Source organism: Agelaius tricolor, unplaced genomic scaffold, assembly GCF_023055355.1.
Source record: "Agelaius tricolor isolate 1412-34295 unplaced genomic scaffold, bAgeTri1.0.p SCAF_15, whole genome shotgun sequence".
NCBI classification, from domain to species: domain Eukaryota; kingdom Metazoa; phylum Chordata; class Aves; order Passeriformes; family Icteridae; genus Agelaius; species Agelaius tricolor.
In genome coordinates this window covers 5,525,211-5,546,454 of record NW_027269275.1, presented here as the reverse complement: position 1 = coordinate 5,546,454, position 21,244 = coordinate 5,525,211, and the positions used below count along the sequence as shown (strand labels likewise).

At 50.7% G+C, this 21,244-nt stretch overlaps 1 protein-coding gene across 1 annotated transcript in view; it reads left to right on the top strand.

Moving 5' to 3' along the window:
* The window catches only part of LOC139596579 (hydrocephalus-inducing protein-like), a 47,339-nt gene that overhangs the window by 12,359 nt on the left and 13,736 nt on the right, over positions 1-21,244 (top strand). Inside the window, exons 6-23 of the mRNA XM_071440985.1 lie at positions 731-849; positions 2,150-2,354; positions 3,037-3,229; positions 4,317-4,416; positions 5,332-5,450; positions 6,656-6,879; positions 8,397-8,464; positions 9,427-9,659; positions 11,109-11,209; positions 11,492-11,789; positions 12,237-12,401; positions 13,276-13,428; positions 15,265-15,503; positions 16,560-16,818; positions 17,384-17,527; positions 18,864-19,004; positions 19,493-19,809; positions 20,613-20,775. Of these exons, the coding sequence (XP_071297086.1) occupies positions 731-849; positions 2,150-2,354; positions 3,037-3,229; positions 4,317-4,416; positions 5,332-5,450; positions 6,656-6,879; positions 8,397-8,464; positions 9,427-9,659; positions 11,109-11,209; positions 11,492-11,789; positions 12,237-12,401; positions 13,276-13,428; positions 15,265-15,503; positions 16,560-16,818; positions 17,384-17,527; positions 18,864-19,004; positions 19,493-19,809; positions 20,613-20,775 (3,241 nt within the window). The remainder of the gene's footprint in view (positions 1-730; positions 850-2,149; positions 2,355-3,036; positions 3,230-4,316; positions 4,417-5,331; positions 5,451-6,655; positions 6,880-8,396; positions 8,465-9,426; positions 9,660-11,108; positions 11,210-11,491; positions 11,790-12,236; positions 12,402-13,275; positions 13,429-15,264; positions 15,504-16,559; positions 16,819-17,383; positions 17,528-18,863; positions 19,005-19,492; positions 19,810-20,612; positions 20,776-21,244) is intronic.

Sequence of the window (21,244 nt, the reverse complement as noted above, 5' to 3'; positions counted from 1 at the left end):
TGCTCCTGCTCATGGTGCTTCATTTAGCTGGCATGGGATCCTTCAGACTGTAAATAGCATCCTCCTTTTGGGTTTCCATGTCACTCTATTGCTCTAATCTGCATTTGCACTCTTTCAGAGTTTTGACTGCTCCTTTTCTTAGAGCAGCTTTCATTGAAATGTTGATAAAATGTGCCCTTTTTAGGCTAAATCAGAATATTTTCAAGGCAAAATAAACCAAAGAATCACACTGCAAATTCAACTGTAACTATTCCTTGGTCTTCAAGGAAAAGTTCCTTCTCCCTGTCTGATTCCTAGGCTGTAATATCCCAGGACAGGTAGTGCCCTAACATTTGCATCTCCTGAGATGAGGTTTATAGGCAGCAGGAAAAGAGAAATTCCTGAGGCAGTCAGTGTCAAGTTCTGCATGCAGATAGCTCTGAACCCTCTCTGTGCTCTTCACAAACCATTCTCTGATGGGATTGCTGGCAGTGGGACCCTTGAGCCTCATTGCAGAGAGCTGGATGCAGAGTATGGGGGAGCTGAGGTCATTTTACCCCCAGGATCTTGTGAGGGCTGGATCTCCTCAGCAGTGGCTCAGTGGCTGTTTCTGAGCCTGTCTGTTCTGTCCTCTGCTGCCTGTGCTTGGTTTGCTCCCTGCTTGCCCAAGGGAGCTGCAGGGAGCTGCAGTGCAGCAGGAATCTCCTGGCCAGGTGTCCCCCCAGCCCTGATCCCTCTCTTTGTGTTGCAGTCCTTTCTCCGTGGTGCCGATCGCAGGAACTCTGGGTGCTGGGGACACCATGCAGGTGACAGTGACATTTCACGCGCTGACCAACGGGGAACATTTTGGGTCCCTGTGCTGCAACACAGGTGAGTGCTGGCCCTTGCAGGGCACAGGACAGTTCTCCACATGGCTCCCTGTTGTCCCTCCCCCTGCATTCCCTCTAGAGGTACCTCCCTGTTCAGCTTTAGCCCAAAGAAAACTGAAAACTCCTTGGTGTTCAGGGGCTTGAGAAAGTGGATCCCGTCTAAAGGGTGGAGATTTTTGACTCCTGTTTTGCTGGGAGTTGCTGAGTGGAGGAAGGAGGATCCCTGATTCTCCACTACCATGTGGCTATGCCTGGGTGAAGTTTTATTTGATTCCTGGGCCGTGCTGGATGTGAGGTCTCCATCAGACTCTCTCCAATGCAATGGATTTCTTGCACACCTCTGTCCCATATGCTGCTTCTCCACTGGCTTGTCACACATCCTTTTTCTATGTGGCCCTTACACATATATGTAGTTTCTGTCTAATAACATTTTCAGGCCCTCAAGTTCCTGTTTGGTGACAAATCAAGACCAATTTTTCCCTGTGCCCATTTCCCAGGCTGTTCATGTTGTTACAAGCCTCTCACATCTATCTCCCATTTGATTTCTAGACTGAGGAATCCCATTCAGTCTTAATGTAGAAGCTGCTCTGTACTTATTAATCTTTCTATTGTCCCTTTTTTATTTAATGTGCAATGCTCCAGCTTGGTTTTTGAGATCAGAACAATAGAAAATACTTCAAGACTGATGTGGCTGTGGGTTTGGACAGGGAGATGATGATGATTTTCATGGTGTTCATTTGAGAGTGGTTTGTCATATTGCAGAGCCAGGCTGGTTGTGTTTCCTCACCTGTGTCCCCTCCTGCTGTGCGCTGTCACTTCACTTGTTCCTCTGGGCCTCCTTTTGCTGCCCACCTGCCCCCAGGCAGCTGGTCAGCAACAAGGGATCCAAGGGATCCAAGGGATCAGGAGAGATAGGAGTCTCGTGGGATGCCCAGGGAGACCCTGGGCAAGGCAGGGCTGAACAGGGCTCCTCACCCTGTCACCTGAAGGACTTGGATGCAGAAATCCCAGTGATCTGAGTGGGTCACCAGAGCACACTGACCAATCCCACTGTCCATCCTGTCACCTTGGGGCCAAAGCTCTACAAACACACTCAGAAACAAGGGGTTTAAGGAGCTGCCCAGGACATCCTCACCACTCTACACACAGAGCTGTCAGGATGTGACAAATGGACTGATCCAAAGAACTGCTCATTCTGATAAAAACTGTGACACCTTCTTTTGTGCCCTGGGATTTGTTCTGTTCCTTGTGCTTCCATCAGCCAGTGAGCTGAGCAAAGACTCCCCTTTGCTTTGTTCCAGGTGAAGAGAGTATCCACACAAAGCTCCATGGAGAAGCTGTAGATGTTGATGTTGCATTGAGCACAAATTCCGTGGAGGCTGGCAAGACCTTCATCACCATGGCATACCAGACAACCGTGTTCATCGAAAACAGGAGTAACATCACAACCCACTTCCAGTGGAAGGCTTTGCCTTCTGAGGAAGAAGAGAATAAAGAGAAGAGGAGGTTGGTTTGGAAGATGCATTTCAGTGAGATATATGGCCCAAGACTGAAACTAACCTATGGCCTCAGGGGGGTGTTGGTGCTTTTGAATGGTTTAGGCCAAATAAACCATGCCTGGCACTGGGGTGTGTGTCCCTGGGCTTCAGGAGCTCAGCACTCAGGATTCCAGTTCCATTTATACTCCAACCAGGAATGGCATTTTGGGAAGGAAAGGTTGGTTGCAATGACTGATTTCCTCAGGTTCTAATTGGGCTCCTGTCTCTCTAATCTTCTTCCTACATGACCTGGCAACATCTCCCCTTCCCAGGGAAGTGCTGCAGTGGGTGCTCTGTGACCTTTATCTGCATCCCCCAAGCAGCTCAGTGGGAGGAAAAGCCAGCTGAGGTGGTCGGTGGATTTTCCCTCAGTTTTGGCAGAGGCTTTGAGCCAGGAGGTTTCTCTGGAGGGATGTTGGCTTTGGAAACCTCTCCTGAGCTTGCAAGTGTGGGGTGAAACTCCCTGCTGTGCCAGTGAACAACAAGTTATCCTCTGATCCTTGTGGGACCCTCGTGGCTTGGCTCAGCCTTTGCTGGGGAGCTGCTGCTGCTCCTCCCCAAGTGCTTTGCTCTCCTGCACTCCCACTTCTCTCTGCAAATCTGTGGCTTATTAAATGATCAGCTGGCCTTGTCTCTCCCTGGGGCTGCAGGCAGTGTCGTTTGCTGCACCCATCGGGTGAGGAGTGGCTGGAAAACTTCACGGAGGAGAAAGAAGTAGAGAAGGTGCAGGGCTTTTCTGAAGATCACACTGCCCTCCTGAGAAGCAGGGTCCAGGAGAAGAAGGCAAAGGTGCAAGATGACCCCCTGCTGTTCGCCAGTGACAATTTTTTCATTGAGCCATTGGTAAGTGACACCCGAGGACCTCATTTTCTTCCTCTTCCTCTTCCTCCTCCCAAGCACCCTTCCCCTGGCTGCAGTCACTGGGCAGATCCTCAGCTGGCCCCATGTGCTGGCAGGGAGGATGTGGAGTTTCTGGAGCGGCTGCAGAGCTCCCTGCTCAAAGCATTTGTGCCCTGCAGGCTCAAGGCAGGGCTGGGAGCCTGACACAGCCCAGCTCTGCTGCCAGGCTGGAGCTCAAGGCCCTGTGTGCGTGTCCTTGCAGTGTCACAGGGAGCAGTTCCTGTAGGCAGGGGCTCCCCCCACACGTGGGGCTCAGCAGAGGCTGTTGGAGCACTGCCAGCTCACACACTGACCTGAAGCTTGCAATGGTTCCCTGGCAAAAGGAGGCCAAATTCAGCCCAAGGTTAATGACAGAAATGCCAATCCCCTCCTGTAACCATGCCTTGCACTATTGCTGAGTGTCCCTTCCAGTGTCATCCTTGGGTGAGCCTGGACACAAGGGTGCAAGGCTGAAATGGGCCTTTGGAGTTCTCCTGCACACAGGGACAGAAAACCTTTTCCTTTTCTGGTGATGCAAGCAAACTGCCACGTGCTCCCATCAGCCAGAGCCCTGATTCTGAGTACTGGCATTGGGAGAGATGATGAATGCCTGGTGTCTGCACGGAGCAAAATCCCTTCTCATCTTGCAGTAAAGCCCAGAATAATCCCAACCTCTGCTTTCTTTCAAAACAGCTTAACTAATATCTGTAGTTCAAGGAAGGGGATCATGTTCTCTTCTTGGTTACTCCTATGGCCCATCTAAGGCCAAGAGCCACCAGTGCACAGTGGCACTTACATCCCATGGAGCTGACAGCAGCATGATGGGACCAAGAGCTTGTGTCAGAGCAGCAGGAATATTGTGGAGAGTGGCAGCTGATCAGCTGAGCATTGAGAGCTTCCAGCGCTGTGTTGAGCTGGGTTTGGAGGCTTTCCTTGGCTGCTTGTGTTCTTCACTCATCATTGATGCTCAATCAAGGCTTACAGGCCTGTGGTTGGAAACAAGAAATGTGGAGTTTGAAGAGCAATGCTTTGCTGTCTCTTTCTGTTGTAGGAGGGAGAAATTGGGCCCAATAGTACGGCTGAAATCACGGTGACCTTCAAACCCCTGGAAGCACTGGAGTATCAAAGTGTGGCTTACTGCCATGTCTCAGGTGCAGCTCCTTTGCCCTGCTCCTGTCCCCCTCAGTGAAGCCATGGTGCAAGCCTGAGCCCACTGGGCTCCCATGGAAGTGCTGGGAAGAGTCCCTGGTCAGCAGGGCAGTGCTGGCACATCCCCCCTGGCCCTGCAGCCTCCAGGAAGTCTCCTGTGCAAGGCCAGGGCTCAGAATGCTGGGTCTGCCTTACTGATCCCAGAACAGCCCAGGCAGTGCAGGGAGAGGTTTTCATGCCACGGCTTTGCCAGCATTTCCTCAAAGGCCAGAGAGCTCCAGAGCAGAACAGCTTTAGTGAACAAGCACTAAGCCCCTGCAGGCCCCTGGCCTCCAGGATGGGTCCACTTGCCATGGATCCATCATGAGGTGGAAGGAGCTGAGTTAGAAATGTGCTCCCTGGCCCTGGATCACCTCCCAGTGCCCAGACAGCAGCAGAGCAGAGGTGGCTGAGCCCCACTGAGCACAGGGTGTTTGTAGAGGGAGCCCCCTTGGCCAGCAGCTGCTTCTCTGCCTGTGTGGGAGTTGTCCCCTTGCAGCTCTCACTCTGTGGAAACAGAACACAGTGCTGAGTGTCAGAAGGGGAGCACTTGGGCAACAAAGGCCTGTGCTCCTGGCCCAGGTAGTTTGGTAATTGCCAAACTCATCATGAGCTTTTGTGCCTGCACTGAATGGATTTCAGAGCTCCTCTAGGTGCACGGGAAGGAAACCACAGAATCACAGTAGGATGAGGTGGGGTGGACCTTAAAGATCATCTAGTGCCAAGGCCCCTGCCATGGGCAGGGACACCTCCCCCTAGACCAGGTAGCTCCAAGCATGAGTACATCCAGCTCAGAGTCAGGGACTAGCACTGAGGCAGCCTGGAAAATCCAGTGTGACAGAGGGAATGATTGTACTGCAATGGACATCTCTCCCCAGGCCATGAGATCAGGCTGCCCCTGTGCCTCAGAGGGAAAGGCCAAGGACCCCTGGTTGAACTCAGCTCTCCTACGCTGAACCTTGGGAATGTTTTTGTCTACACCCCCTATGTCTATGAGGTGAGCAGCAGGGCTTGGGATGGATCCTGATGGCTCCTGAGGCAGCAGCAAGCCTGGTGGAGCTGTGGAATTGCTGCCAACCTGGGCAGCTGTGAGCAGGGAATATTTGATGTACTGCTCAAACCTGGGGGGTCAGAAACGTGTGTCTGTTGTTCCTGAAGCCCCAGTCCCTGCTTTTGGGCAGCCTTCCTTAGGGATCAGCTGGGAGGCTTCCTGCAAAACAAGCCCTTGCCACATGAAACCAACACTGAGTCAAAAAGCTGCATGTTCAGAGGCTTTTGTGGCAGTGCCAGACACAAGGCACCTTTGGACTGGGCTCTGCAGAAGCAGCTGCAACAAACTGGCTGCCTTTGAGCTTCAGCCCACTGCAAACAGCTTCCAGTCAAGTGTCCCTGCTTATTGCTGAAGTCACAGGAAATCCATCCAGCCTCCTGGCTCAGTGCTGGCCATTGCAAAGGGCTTGGGAGTTCTCTCCCTTGCTGACCAGTCCCTCACCAAACTTCAGCCTTGGTGCATCTCTGGCTCTGGAAGGAGAAAAGTGTTCCTGGGAATAAAGCAAAGGATTTTTCTACCTATTTGCCTCCCCCCCAATAGTGTCAAGTTTGCAAAAAATTCATGAGAGAGCAACTGAAAGAGGTAGAAAATGAGGCACTACAGCATGCCAGACACTTTCAAAAGCACGGCTGGGGAAGGGAAAGACACGCTGAGTTTTCTTACCAAAAGATGGTGCTCTCTGTACATTTTGATGGTGATGCCTCATTCTCAATGTATTGTTTCCATGGTATGGGAACAGGTGAATGAGTAGATGGTGCTGTTGGAGCTGTGCTCACTGGGGCAGCAGCAGCTCTGGGGTGATTCACTCCGCAGCTGCAATCACCCCACTCAGGGCTCTCAGGGCCAGCTCCCCATGAGCTTGGTGATGCTGAGCAGAGGTGCAGCTCCCCATGAGCTTGGTGATGCTGAGCAGAGGTGCACTGCTCTGTGTCCATGGGATAAGCCCAGGGTGACTGCAGGTCTGTGGAGTTGCCACTGCTCTGCATGAAAACCCAAAGGCAGAACGTGTCCTGTTGTATCTTTTGACTTCTGCCATTCAGCAGCACAAAGCATCTTCTGCCTTTGCTGGGTGTTCATTGCATCATTAGACAATAACTCACAAGAAGGGAAGGTTCCACCTGTATTTCCATTTTGCTTTCTTGCTTCTGCAGGTGGAACTGATTAACAAAGGAGCTCTTGATGCTCCCTTCACCTATATCCCTTCAACCACAGAAGTGGACTTCTGCTTCACGGTTGAGCCTGAGCGAGGCATGATTGCACCAGGTGGGACCCAGACTGTTCAGATCTCCTTCCATACCACCGTGCTGGGGAGTTTTGAGGAAAAATTCCAGTTCAGTGTGGCTGGATCTCCTACACCTGTGATCCTGACCATCAGGTAAGGACTCTGGGAGCTTGGTGGGCACATCTGTAGCTGTCTCTGGGACATCCCCCACCTACCTCATTTTGGGGTGGAACAGAGAAAAAAGGTGATGCCTGAGGTCTTAATCTCTGCTGTGATCCTGGCATTGCCTTAGTGTCAGGATGCCTCCTGCCCTGGGTGGTACCTGGGAGCTGCAATGACTCCTCCCTGAAGGGATCTCCCTCTGCCTTGGGCCATGGCAGGCAGTGGGATGGAGCAGCTCTGGGCAGCAGCTGCTCTGGGATGTCCCACCTGAACACCCAGCAAGGCCCCCAGGGCTTTGCAGATGGGCCAGCCTGGGGGATTCTGTAGCAGCAGCAGTGTTTTTAAAAACTTCCATTAATAATCCATGCCAGATGGGCAGCAGCAGCCTCAGCTCCCCTCTCATGGCCATGCTGTGGGGGACAAGCTGTGCTCCCAGCTCCTGTGCACAGAGTGCTCTGGTGCCTCCTTTGCACAGCCAGCAAAGGGCTGATGTGGGAGTCAGGGAACTGTGCAGCAGGAACTGTGCCAAGGACTGGGGCACCATCCCATGGGCTGGTGCCATGGCAGGAGACAATCCTGGCCCAGCCAAAGGGAGAAGGGCTGATCATAGGGGAGGCAGAGCTCAGTCCTCAGCACCACAGCAGTGTGAGGCCTTGTCCCTGCCAGCCTGAGCCATGTGCTGCTAGGATAATGGAGTGGAAGCAGGAGAGCTGATGCTGGCTGCTCTGCAGCTTTGGAGCTGGGCTCCTGCTGTTGGGGGGCACTGGCTCAAGGCAGTAAAGAAATGAAAGCAGTCTGCACTTGATTGTACCAATAAGATAAGGGAGATGGATAAAAAGGAACAAGGAAGTTCTTATTTGGCAAGAGAAAAGTGGTGAGTAGGTCTGCCCATAGTGGAGAAACAATTATGCTGGCTTTGTTTTTGGAGGAAAAGTGCTGCTTTTTTAGTTTGGAAATCAAGAGGGAACATTTCACCAGTCCTTTCCTCTAGGATTCACCTGTCCCCTGGGTAGAACTGTTGCTGCTCTTTTCAGAGGATGTTTGGGGCTCCCCTGGATTCATGTCTCAGAACTGTGTCTGTAATGACTGTGTGGGTCAAACTCTCCTGAGAAAGCTCCTCCACGGGAACAGCAGTTCCAGCTAAGAAGGAGCAAAGCAGGGAACCTGTGGCTGGAAAGGCTGGTTACAGAAGTTTGTGGGGACACCTTGATGTCCATTGCAGCTGGGGAAACTGAGGCACGGAGCCATGTCTGGGTGTGTGTTCAGGGTCCTTCATGGGACCCCCAGCATCCCAGGGGCTTCTCCTGCCTGCCCATCAGTGGCTGTTGGCTGCTGGCCACTTGGCTTGAGCTGCCTCCTGTGCACAGGGCCCTGTGCTGAGCACACGGTGCTGTGTTGGTTGGAAACCCAGGGTGCCCTGAGCCCAGGTTTTGTGCCCCGAGCCACGACAGCCGGACCTTTGCAATGCCTTTAACCGAGCCCTTTCCTGCTCTGTCCTCGGCCTCCAGGGGCAGCGTCACTGGACCGAATTTACACTTCGACCTCCCTGAGCTCGACTTCGGGGACATCTCCTTTGGTGAGTGTTGCCTGGGCTGGGACACAGCGTCAGGGATCTGTGCCTTCCAACAGAAAAGCATCCCTCACTCCTCGTCTGCCCCAGCAGCCTCTTCAGGCTGTGAACTGCAGGGCTGCTGCTGCTGCTGCCTCAGGGGGCATTTTGCCATTGTGAGATCAAATAGAACCAAGGAAGAGAAAGGCAGTATTTTCTAGTGTCTCTGTCCTGCTTTAAAAGACAGATCCCCACCATATGTGGCGGTATCTCTGGCTTTGCAGGATGGAAAGCAAATCTCAGAGCCAAAGTGGGGATCCCCCTTGCAGGCACAATCACAGCGAGCAGCATGGCTGTGATGTCCCTGTTTGTTGGGTGAGGTGGGACCTGGTTCCTAATTGCTAATCTCAAAGCAAGGCTGGGGTGTGCCCCCAGTTGAGTGGACTCTGAGCTGTCATGTGCTCAGTCTGTTTGGCCCAAACCAAGAGATGCTTTAAGGGTCCTGCAGAGAGAAACTGCATTAAGGTGCATCACATTCTAGTTCCTGATTCCATCCTCATTTTCTTTTGCTGTAGCTTCTCCTCAATGACAACTCACTGTTTATGTATCGTGGAAAGAGTGGGAATGTTGGCAGACTTACCAGGGAATTTTACAGCTTGAATTCTCAGAGTAAATGCTGGGTCTGGGTGCACACTCATCACTGAGAGATAACTGGTGATGGTTTGGGGCAGGGGAGGGAGCTCCTTCCCCTCCCAAAGAGAGAAGCTTGCAGTGTTCAGCAGGGCTAGGAGTGGGCATTTTCAAGGCTGCAGTCTGGAATCAGTGTCAAAGGGAACTCAGTGATGATTAATTCCTCATGCAGCTTCTCGGTGAGCTGTCGTTCAGAAAATAAAGAGTTAAACTCCAATCTCACTTTTATCCTGGCAGGATATTCCCACCAGGATCATGCCATAATGGGTGCCTGAATGGATATTTGTGTCCTTTCCTAGGCTTTCCCTATACCCAGAGATGTCGCCTCACCAACTGCTCCATGGTGCCCGTGACGTTCAAGCTCCGCATGTCGGACGATGGCACGCAGCCGGCTGTTGACAGCCTTGATCAAATACGCAAAGAAGGTGACCCATCCTGGAGGAAGGGAATTCATTTCTATGTGGAGCCAAGGGAGTTCACAATGAATCCCAGCCAAGGGACCATCCTCCCCCAGGGACACCAGGACATTGAGGTATGGGAAGAATCCAGCCGTAGATGCTTCAGCACCAGGGCTGAAGCTTCACTGCAGTGTGGGAGGGCTTTAGCTCTGGTGCCAGCTTTGAGCATCCTGGGAGTGAGAGATCTGCACTGCTGGGAGGCCTCTGCTAGCTGGCTTACCCGGGATGTTCCTCAAGGAGCACTGGTTTGTTTCCAAAATCCTACACTGAGATCAATACCATATGGTCAAGAAGCTATTCTTGTGTTTTTGAGAGCAATTTCTTTGATTGCAAGTGGGCAGAGCAAGGATGAAGGCAGAAGGTGGCTGTCAGAGAGATGTCATTGTATAAAGCAGTTAGCTTTTCTTCTTGGTCTCATTTTCCCTCTCCTGAGGAGCAGAAAAATTTGTGTTCACTGCAGGGATCTCCAGTGGAGACAAAAACCTCTGCAGCCATGTGTTGCGGTTCAAATTGATTTTATCGATTCCTTGTTCTGTTGTACACCCATGTTCTCCCTGAGTTGGCTCACGCCTGTGTTTTACCCTCCCTCAATGCTGTCCCTCATGCCATTCCCTGCCCCTTGTTCCAGCTCTTTTCCCTGCCTGTCTAGGCAACCCAGCCCCTTTTGTTCCCAAACCTTCTTTGCCACTTTAACCTCGGGCCAATCCCTGATTGCAATACCCCTTTGGAATTCCCCTATTCTTGGAGACCCCATTGGCCATGTGACCCATCCTCTTTACCCTCCTACCCCCAGTGGTCCCAGACACTTGATGTAATCCCCTCACTCCTCCCCTGAGGATTCCCTATTGATTTGCTGTTTGTATCCACCCCCTGATTTGTATTTTTACAAAAGCCCTTGCACAGGAGTGTCCAGGGCTCTTGTGCCTCTGATTCCTTTATTTGGAATAAACCCTTCCTTGTGGAACTTCAAGACAGAGAGCTTCCTCCTTTCTCCTCTGCCTGGTCCCTGTGGTGGCTTGTCTCTTGCGCTGTACAGCAAGTGGCTCTGAGGGCTCTGCCTCTGGTAAATGCCCACCCTGGGGCAGTTCCCCACTCCTGGCGTGGTGCCGGAGTTCTAAGAGCCAGCCCAGGCTCTGGGTACCATGGCAGCCATGAACTGCCCAGCACCTGCTGGGCCACACTTTGCCCTCAGCCTCCTGCTGTAAAGCTGAACTCATTGTGTTCAAGTCAGATTTCCTCTGCATTTATGTCATTGTAGTCAGATGAGAAATTGGCCCCTTAATTTGAATACAGTGGTGTGTAGAGCTTTAGTCTAATGTTTTAATGAAGCTGACCTATGCTGTGATAGCAAGGTGTGTTTAACAAATCTGGTATTGCCAGAAGGCTTTTGTTACTCTGAGACTGTGCTCTACACATGGACCAGCAGAAGAATTAAAGCCAAATCCTTCCTCAAGAACTGGAGGATGTCACATGTGGGTAATGAGCTTTTGTAAGGAAGAATTTACTGTTCTTTTTTCTACCAGGTGACCCTGTGTTCCAACACCGTGATGGAATTCTACAGGAGGTTGCTGGTGGACCTGGAGGGTTTTGGTGAGGGAGTGGCATCAGTGGTCATCACAGCCAGGTACCAGCCCTTCCTGGCCTCCCCCAGGCACTGCCTTGCACAGGCTTTGCTGGCTGCAGCTGCCAAGGAGAAGAGCTGCTTAATGGCCTCATGTTGTGCTAGCTGGACATGAGAACAGCAGTGCTTGGACAGCAGCCTGTGGTGAAAAGCCCCTGCTCACAGCCCAGCACGGTCCTGGGCCCTTTTCTAAAGGGACCAGGAATGGTATCATTGATTGGCCTGGGTTTTGGTGCTTGAGGTGGAACAAATTTCCCAAGGGCCTCCTCTCCTTCTTCCTGCAAGAGATGGAGTTGTGCTGGTTGTGACCACCCTGCATTGGTTAGGGCTGTTCAATGCCCATTTGACAGTGACCAACGTGTTCTGCTCCATTTCACAATCTTTGGGGGTAAATGTTCTCCATTCTCTCAGTATCTCTGATTCCCTTGGGGTCATCTCTTTGCCCAGATGTCTTGTTCCAAAGCTGCATGTGTACCCCCAAATCCTTCTGTACCACGAGTGCCACCTGAAAGTGCCGTACGAGAGGAAGCTCGTCATCAGGAACCTCAGCAACCTTCCTGGCTGCTATGGGCTTATTCCCCAGGTTTGGCATCACGTCCACCTCCTCCTGTCAAATATTATTGGGGAGACTATTAGTGGAAAAAAGGGTTTGGATAAGACCTTGCTGGTTTCTATTCAGTCTTAAAGATCTGCTGAGAAAAGGATCCTACTTGAATGTAAACCTTAGGATGCAGTTTAACCTCCTGAGGAAACAGTTTATGTTCTAGTCTAGTCTTCAGGGTGTTTTCTTGTGGGAGGTCTTAGAGGGTTGTGAAAAGCTGCTGCATCCACAGACACCAGTGCCTGTGCTGGCAGCCTCCTTGCAGGATCCCCTGGGAGTGCTAAGCCTACAATTCTTGCAGTTTGTTTGTGCCTTTACCTTTGTCCTGGGGAGTTTTAAACGTCTAAGTTGCTGTTGCAGTGGATGTTAAGGAGTCTAAAGTTTCTTCAGAGGTCCCTCTGAAGCTGCATTTCATTCTGTCCCTTCCAGCAACGCAAGGACGACTCTCCCGTGCTCTACTCCAGCCCCAAGCCCTGTGGGATTGTGCAGCCTTACGGCACTGCAGAGATCCCAGTTATCATCGAAGTGCAGACGCTGGGCGAGCATCGCACCAAGGCTCTCGTCGGCGTGTTCGGGGATGAGAGAAACCCACGGGTGAGTGCAAGGGGAGATGTGAGCCTGTGTGCAACTGCTCCTGGCAGGGTGCACAGGGACAGGGATTCTTCCAGGGAAAACAGGCACAGGCTGCTGGGGAGAAGGACAGCAGGGATGGGTGGCACAAACAGCCCATGCCTCATAGGTGGGGATCTCAGTGTCTGACGCAGAAGGTAGTTCATCTAAGCTGGAATTGAGGGGAGTTTTAGTTAATTAAGCTTTAAAATGCTGTTAACTTTGGAAACATCTGTTTTCAAATGTCATCCCTCTGAGCACAAAAGAAGATGTCAGAAGACTTCTGGGAAACTTGAGCTTTGTGTAAAAGAAAGGAAAGCTGGCATTTGAAGACTGGTTGCAAGGATTTAAACTTAGATTAAAACATAATGAAATGATGATGCCAAATTCCCTGGATGGCACCAAACATCTGAACCTGGGCCATTGTGGCACTGCATGTAAATCAGTGAACAGCAAGGACAGGCAATGCAGGCTGTGCCAGGGAGCTTGAAGTTTGACAAAACAGTTGCTTTCAACTATCAGGCTGCTTACCTTAAAAAGGAGGGTTTCTCCCTGCCAGAATAACCAGTTGTTTAACTGTCAGCCTGGTCTTAACTAGAGATTTCTTGCAAAGCTTTTACCTTTGGGCCAATAATTTGTAGTTTGAAAGGTTCTCTTACCTTAATCCTTTTAAATTTGGAGGTGAACGTGTAATTTTCTTTTCCTTTTTTCCCAAAAGCCCAGCATTTCAGCTGGAGTGTGGTAGCTGTCCCTAAAGCAATAACTTGAGCACGGTTGAGCTGTTTAAACTTTTTTAGGTTTCCCTGTTGTGGTTTGTTTTGAGTGGTTTTTAATCTTTCTTGCCTGCTTCCTGGAACAGGGAGTAGAATTACGGAGCTCTGGACGGCTGGCAGAAATCTACCCAAGTCCAACTGTGTTAGAGTTTGGCAGGATCCCAGCTCTACAGCCTGCTTCACAAAGCTTTACCCTCTTCAACAAAGGTCTTGTCCCTGTAGACTTCAGCATAGAAATGGTAAGTATCTGTGGGGCTGTTTTCCAGGGAAATGGACTGGTCAGTAGCAGCCATGACTTGGCTTTTAAAAGCAAGATTTCCATATTGCCCTGTGTGAGAGGAGGCAAGATACTCCAATATTCCCTCTGAGCGAGGCAAGAGGAACCTGGCTCTGGAGTGGTTTTAGCTGGGGCACCCCTCAGTGAGGTCAGGTGCAGAGATGTTGGAGCAGCAATTAATCTGGGTTGCGTTGACAAGTTCTCCCTTAATTTTATCTTTTGTCTTTAGCTGTGTGTGTCACATTTTGGAGCTCCGAGATCAAGAGAAACCTGTGGTCCTTTGCTCCCCAGAGCATGGATTTCACTGTGGTTTCCCTGTCCCATCTACATTTGCTTTGTGCCAAACTGCTGTTAATAGTAGAGAGCAGGGTGTGAGGTGTGTCCTCAGACTGCTGGTGGGGAGGCAATTTTCACACCTCCTGGGGGTCAAGCCAGCTGGGCAGTCCACACAAAGACAAAGGTGGGGGTTGTGCACCCCCCAGCCTGTGATCTCTGTGCTATTGAAGAGCATCTTTGGGGAGCAGCTGCAGAGAAAGGCTGTTTAATATGTGGGGGCTGCATAGGGCAGAAGGAGCTGGGGCTGCTCCCCTGGCAGGGGGAGCAGGGCTGGTGCAGCCAGGAAGGGCTTGTAGGCTGGGCCTGGGGCTGGCTGGGATGTCTGCTGGTGGGAGAGATCTGTGAGGGCCTTGAGGTTTCTTCTACTTCATGCTGGCTGTGTTGAACTTGTGGAGCTGGTTAAAACCTGATACCATGGATTTGTCTGTGTCTGTGGATAAAGCATCAGGCCATGTGGGAGAGTCCAGCCACAGCCTCCTGGGCCAAGGAGGAGGGGTGTGACTTTTCCTCTTGCTGCTTTTCCAGCTGTTTGGGAGATAAATGTTATTCTAAAGCGAGGGTTTTTTCCAGGGCAGCTTTCCCTGACTCCACAATGGAGTTCTGCTTTCAGCCTCTGCAGGGAGCAATGCACCTTGGCTGGGTGCTCATGGTGTGTAAAGGTTGGGTTTCATGTGCTCCTGCCAGGGCCAGACCTGCAGAGCTGTGTCTGCACAGCTGTGCTGGTGCAAGGCCTTTCCTCCCTCCTTTGGGCAGCCTCCAGCTCTCTTGGCCATTCTGTGAAGTCCATGAGAAAGCAGATGACAAGAGTTCTTGGGAAGAGTGGGCCATGCCCACAGAGCACATGTTGTCCAGTTTTCTTTCTGCTTCCTGCTTTCCTGCTCTGCTATAAGCATTTGGAGGTGACTTTTCTTTAGGCAGAGGGCACTGGGGCACCTCTCTACAGCTGAAGATTGGTGGGGAGTGAGGGCTTCAGTCCTTTAGGGGGTGTTGAGAAGCACTGATGGCCCCTTGGGAAAGATTAGTTTGGTGTTGGGGTTTTGCTTACCTGGTTTTGCAGAGACATTCTTCAGGCTCTCAGCAGTGTCCTCCAGCCATGTGGTTTCTGCAGTGGGATTTGAGCAGTCCTGCCTTCCTCTGGCCTTGAGCCTTCGTGAGAGGCCAGGAGAGAGAAAGCAGCTTTCCTTGGCCCACAGTGCAGAGAAAGACTGGGGAAGGAACACTCTCCTGAGGATAAGCATCCCTTGGGTTGGGCAAAACGGGGTTAATTGGGTGAGTCCCTTAAAGGAGGGGAAAATACAGGTTGTATGAGCTCTGCTGTTGCCCAGTACTGTAGCTTAACTTTAGGGAGATTAAGCCTTCAGGATTTTTATCCTCCCCTCTTTAGTCTTTCCTTTTCTTATATCCCACAAGACACCAGGGTGTGTGGTTTCCATCCTAAATGCATATTATGCTTGTCTTACAGGCTTCCAAATCCAACTGCTTTGTTATTGAACCCAGTGAAGGAGCGATCCCTGCTAGGGGTGAGGTTCCTGTGACTGTCACAGCAACCCTGGATGACACTGTGGGTTTTGATGACACTGTCCAGCTGTTCATTGGGAACAGCCTTTGGAGCAGTGTCTTTCTCCAGGCTTTTGGCATTGGCACCACAATTGTCATAGACAAACCATTTGCCCCAGAGCTCAACTTGGGATACCAATTCAGGTAGGAGATCTCTCCACTCCCACCTCTCCTCCTGTCTCAACAAGGAGCAGTTTTTCTGTAGTCCTTCAGGCAAGATCTTCAGTGTTCAAAGCCCTGACTCCTTCCCTAAAGGCAGAGATTCCTTTACAAACATGTGATGGGCACTTGAGAGTTGTTAGACACCTTCAAAAGCCACTGAAAGGGAAACCAGTTGCTAAATTGCCACAAACTGTCTCTAATTCTAATACATTGATGTCCTCACTTGATGGAGTAATGATCTCACAGGCTGCCCCAGAACTAAAGGTTCCTGAAATGGTGCCCAGATGAGGCAGTCCCTCCATGTGGCTGAGGCACCAAGGGAAGATCCTTTCTCTTGCCCTTGCCCTTGCCCTTTCCCAATGGCACCTCCCAGGCAAGCAGGGGCCCTGAGAACAAAGACACAGGAGGGTGACAACCCCCACCAGGAAGGCAGGAGCCCACAGAGCAGTTCCAGAGGCAGAGTTGCCAGCAGAGTTTGCAAAGTTCACTTCCAAACAGTTTCTAATTGCAAAATGAAATTTCTACAAATGGCTACCAGTGCAGAGCCAAGGCTGATACGAACGAGAGAGGCTCTGCTCCCCTGGTTTCCTCTCCTGGAGCAGGCAGATGATTTTTACCAGCTTGCTGGGATCATCCAGAAACTGCCTCTGAGCCGGCTTTTAGGAATGCCTGCAATCCTACCCCCACACACAAGGTCCCCAAGGGCAGCATCTCAAAGATTCAGTTTCAGCTTTGGGCACAGATTAATACAAAATACAGCAGCAGTATGAATCACCCCAGAACAAACATTTTGGGGGAAAACACCACGTCCTGTTAGCCTCACCTGGAAAATGTTACATTACCATTATAAACATATTTCTCTTTGCAATAATGACATCAAAAGGGCACCTTATCAGACACCACTTCTGGTCCACATTAAGAGCTGGAAATGAAGACAGTCTCTAAGCAATTAACACCTCAGGTTGCTCACTGGGAGCAATCTGATGATCAGGGAAATAGCTACTCTCATACTCTTTTCCATCCTGCCTTCCATTCCAGCCTCGTGCCCTGTCTTCGTCAGTTCAAAGTAACAAACAAGGGCCGCCGTTACCATCAGCTCTTCTGGAGTGCGGAATGCTACAGCCCACCTGAGGAGGGGGGCCAGAGTGTCTCAACCCTCAGTAGCCCCAGGGCCAAGGATGATTCCCAGCGCCCCAAACGTGCCAGCCCCGTGTTTGGGCTGGAGCCACTGTCAATGGACCTGCAGCCAGGCCAGTCTGAGGACATGGTGCTGCGAGGCTTCTCCCGCATCCCACAGGTGAGATCTCCTCCTCTGGGCTTGTTCCACAAGCCCTTGACATTTGCCTGGGGAAATGAGCAGGGGCCTTCACAAAACTGATTTATGGCTACTTGTTTCTGTGGCAGCACCAGTTGCTTTCCTTGCTGGCCACCATCAGAGCAGCTGAGACTTTATTGTGATTCCACAGCTAGCAAAACCCAGTGCTGATCCCAAAGCAGGGGTGGATGGAAATATTGCTCTTTTGGGGCAAGCAGTGTTGCATGCTGAGTCAGCAAAGAAGGGCAGAGAAATAAGTTACACTTAGACTAGGAGTCCAAAAAGAAAGTGAACTAAACAAGTGCCGAGTGGTTTATCTGGGGTGAGCACGGAGTAAAACAAAAGCCATGTCAAGGGAGGGGGTTTCTCACAAGTGCCTTTTGTGCTTTTGGGGTGCAGTGTTACAGACAATTGAGCACAGGAAGAAAAGGGGGCAGGGACTGTAACTGTGGCAGGAATAGGGCCCGTGGTGGGTGCAGAGCCAATGCAGGGCATTTGCAGGGTGCCCTGCCACTACGCACTGGTGACAAGTGACTCTTGCTTGCAGGAGGTGCAGGATTATGTGTTCTGTGAAGCCATCATTGGGACATCCCCCAAGATGGAGAGGATAATAGAAACAATCATTACCTGTGAGTTCATTCACCCCTCTATAGAAGTATCAGCCAGACAATTCTCTTTCTATGTGGAGAAGGTAAGTCTGGATTGCATGCTGGCATTTTAACAGCATGGCTGAGGGGGGTGTGTGCTTGTGTTAAAGCCCCTCTTTACCCTTCCTGAGGCACTTTGTAAAGTGAGTGAAGATGCTTTTAGAGATGAGACTGGTATTTGACTTCCCCAAAGCAAAAGTGCAGTTCCAGCTGCAGTGCCAAGGAGATGGTGGCCACCCCAGAGAAATGCCAGTTTCTGTGCTCACTGTAAAGGGAGGCTTTTGAGGACCCTCCAAGGCACGGTGATGTCTGTACACTGATGCTGTAGGGAAGCTGGGAAAACTGGAGATTCCTGTGAATTCCTCAGGCTGACAAGGAAAAACCCAACATCTCCTGTGTCTCTTTGCCTTCTCTGCTGTTGGCATGGATGCTTGATGGTACAGCTATATGGATCAGCTCTGTGCATTTCCCTAAGCCTCCTCTGCTTCAAAGGACCCCCAGGCATCCTGCAACTGCAGTGATGATAACACTGAGGCAGAGCAGGTGCCCTTTAGTCTCTGGATCCCAACTCCAGCATCATCTTTCTGCCTCCTGCAAGTTGTCTGAAAAAGAGAAGATGGTTAATGATTTGGTTTCTGTAGTTTCAGGCCTCTCCTCTGGTTCCCAGGCTTCCAGTGAAGTACAGAATCCCTGGAACAGGCAGTTCAGATGTAATTGAGAAGCTTTTCAGCTCTCCCTGATTCTGCCTGGGTTCTGCTCGATGCCACACACCCAAACTGATTTATTGCATACTATAGCACAGCACCTGTTTGGTATCAGTACATGCAGAAGTCGTTTCCCAAAGTCTCTGGGTTCTCTAAACCATGCAGGAAGCCCAGCACAATGCTCAGACAGGAAGGAAGAGCCCAGGCTGATCAGAGCTTTGAGACCACAGACACCTTGTCCCTGTAGCAGGGGCTGCAGGACACGTGGTGCAGACAAAGTGCTTTTTGAGGCTGCTAGAGCCAGGAAGGTTGTGAGAAATGACTGTATGTGAGTGAAGATCCTCTAGTGCTGTTCTGCCCAATAGAGAGACAAAACTGGAGACAAATGGCCTGGATTCACTTTCTGCTTTAGATCTTGGTCAAGCAGCCACCTCCTCTCAGGGGCCTATTCCCTCATCTGTACTTGGGAGTTTTCCCTGTCCTCCAGAGGATGCTGTGGTTTCTAAACATGAAAAGCATCTGCTGTCAAGAAAAACCTCCTGGAAGGGTAGAAACAAATAGAAAGAGTAAATAGAAATATATGCACTCGTGAGGCTGAAAAATGTGAGCTGCAGCAGAAGCAGAAGGAGGTCTGTTTCTAGTTGAGGCTGTTTTTCCTTGTCTCCTGTTTCCATAGAAACCCAGCGATGTCCTGACACTGCAGTACCAGCCTTTGTCTTTAAAAAACACCTGCCTGCTGCCACTGGACCTCATGCTGCACTTGGAGCAGCCATTCCTGGTCTGTGATAAGGAGCAGCAGCCCCTCCCAGGTGGCCAGGTGAGCAGCCCTGGCCTCCTCCAGTGGGGTCTGAAGAGGAGGGATGTGGTGGTGCCTTTCTGTTGGGAGCTCCTTGAGTCAAGAAGTTTATTCTGTAGCATCAGCAGTGGGCTGGCCTGAGCTGCATCAGCAGAGCTGCTGAAGGAATCAAAATCTTATCTGAATTGAGAAGATCCATCCTGGCTTTAAGGCACAGGGAGAAGGGAGCAGGCAGCTGGGTCTGGGCAAGCCATGCAGGGAAGGTGTCTCCTGGAAAGCCATGCCAGCTCTCCAGCAGCCACCCCCTTGTACTGGGGCTGAGCACAGAAACGGGAGCCTGAGGGATCCTGGACTGGACTGTGGTGCCTGCAGCCAGAGCCCTGCTGGAGAGAGATGAACCATGAACTGAGAAGCCCGTGCTGGGGTCACTTGGAGCATTTACTGTTTCATGCTGTCAGACCTTGGGACATCATCCCACAGGTGATTAATTACTGCTCATCTCCTTGCAGCCTGTGAGAGTGGGTGTAGGGGAGACCTGTCATCTCTACATCGTGTTTGACCCAGCTTATGAACTGGATTTTAAGAGCTGGAAAAAAGAGAAGGTTCTGAAGATAGACATGGTCAGGGGCCATCCTTTTGTGGAGCATATCACCCTTCAGGGAGAAGTTCACTTCCCAAATCTCCAAATGCAGCCCAGCTCCGTGGAGTTTGGCTGCATCATGGCTGGCACTAAAAAAGTGCGTTCCCTGGAGATGACCAACTGCAGCCCACTGCCCGTCCAGTACCGCTGGTCATTCCGTTCCGACAGCGAGGTGACCAGGTTTAGGTATGTGCACCTTTGCCCTCCCCTTGAAGCTCTTCTTGCTGTGTCCTGTTTGTACTTGGCCAAGAGCAAAGCTGTTTGCCTGGCATCTGACAAATGGCACTGAGCAGCTGTGCTCAGGCTGGATGCTCAGGGAATAGGTTTTCCACCACTTTGGTGCTGCACAGCCCCCACAGTGGTTTCCCCTGGGAAGGAAAGCTGGGGTGAAAGCTGCTTTCTCAGACCTCTGTGACCTGAGACCATGTCCACCTTGATGAAGGGCTCCTAGTCCTTGTACTCTTGTAATTAAAAGGTAACTTTTGTAGTTACAATAAGAACTATGTCAGTGGGGTTTATTTTTAGAAAGGAATGAGGCACTCGAACCAGATAGCAGCCACAGGACAGCTAAATCTTTCAGAGAAAAGAATTTATTGCTCTCTTATCAGAAGAAATGAACTTCTTCCCGCCTCGAAGGCACTGTTAGGATTAGAAGGAAGAAGTAGATGAAGACCAGACAGAATCCTGTGTTTGAATGGAATTTATGCATCCTGTATGAAGTGTATGAATATGCAACGGGCTATTGTTCTTAAGGGTTAATCCTTTGTTAGTGGGGGTCCTTTTTTGGGCTCGTGCTGCCCAGAAAAAGGTACCCAGACGTCCATAACTCTTTGTATTTGTTGTCCCATTTGTTGTCCTAATTCAAATTGTCCAAATTATTTTTACTCTAATTGTATTACTATTTTTATAACCATTTTATTACTATTAAACTTTTAAAATTTTGAAAACAAGTGATTGGCATTTTTCACAATAGTTATCTTATTTTCCAGAGATGAGCTTTGCCCACCTAAATTCAAACCCCAACCACCAAAAGGGAAGAATACCAGTTTGGAGTCCCCAGCATCTCGATGGAGACACTTCAAGATGAGACAGGAGCAGGCAGCCAGAATGCTGAAAGAAGTGGATGATTTTACCCAGTCTTTAAGAGACAAGGTAGATTTTCTTGTACATCTGCTGCTTGTGTTGCCTCCCCAGCCTGCCACCACCAAGTCATGCTCGTGCTGACCTCCCTTTTTGCTGCCCTGCTGTCCTGTGCCCTGACAGTGGGCTGGGCAGCAGGGCCAGTGGCTGGACGTGGGCTGTGTGGGAGGGAGAAATAGGAGAGTTTTCCTTGGAGAAGCTCACTCAGGTCCTACAGACCTGTGCTGAGTGTGGGATTTTTTGCCTTCACAATGAAAGATGAGGCTTTTATCTGCATCATCATGGTAAGGCCTCCAGCTTCCTTCCCAGAGCAAGCTGGGATGAGTCCTGATCTCCATGGAGCCTCTTCCCAAGGCAGCCAGACTTCCTGTTTGCAGGGCTCTGCTTTCACCCAGAGCTGCTATTGCACTGCTGGCCCTGGAGCTGTCTTACAAACGGAGACTTTGCAAAATGGCTGTCTCTTCCTCCCAGCATAGAAAAT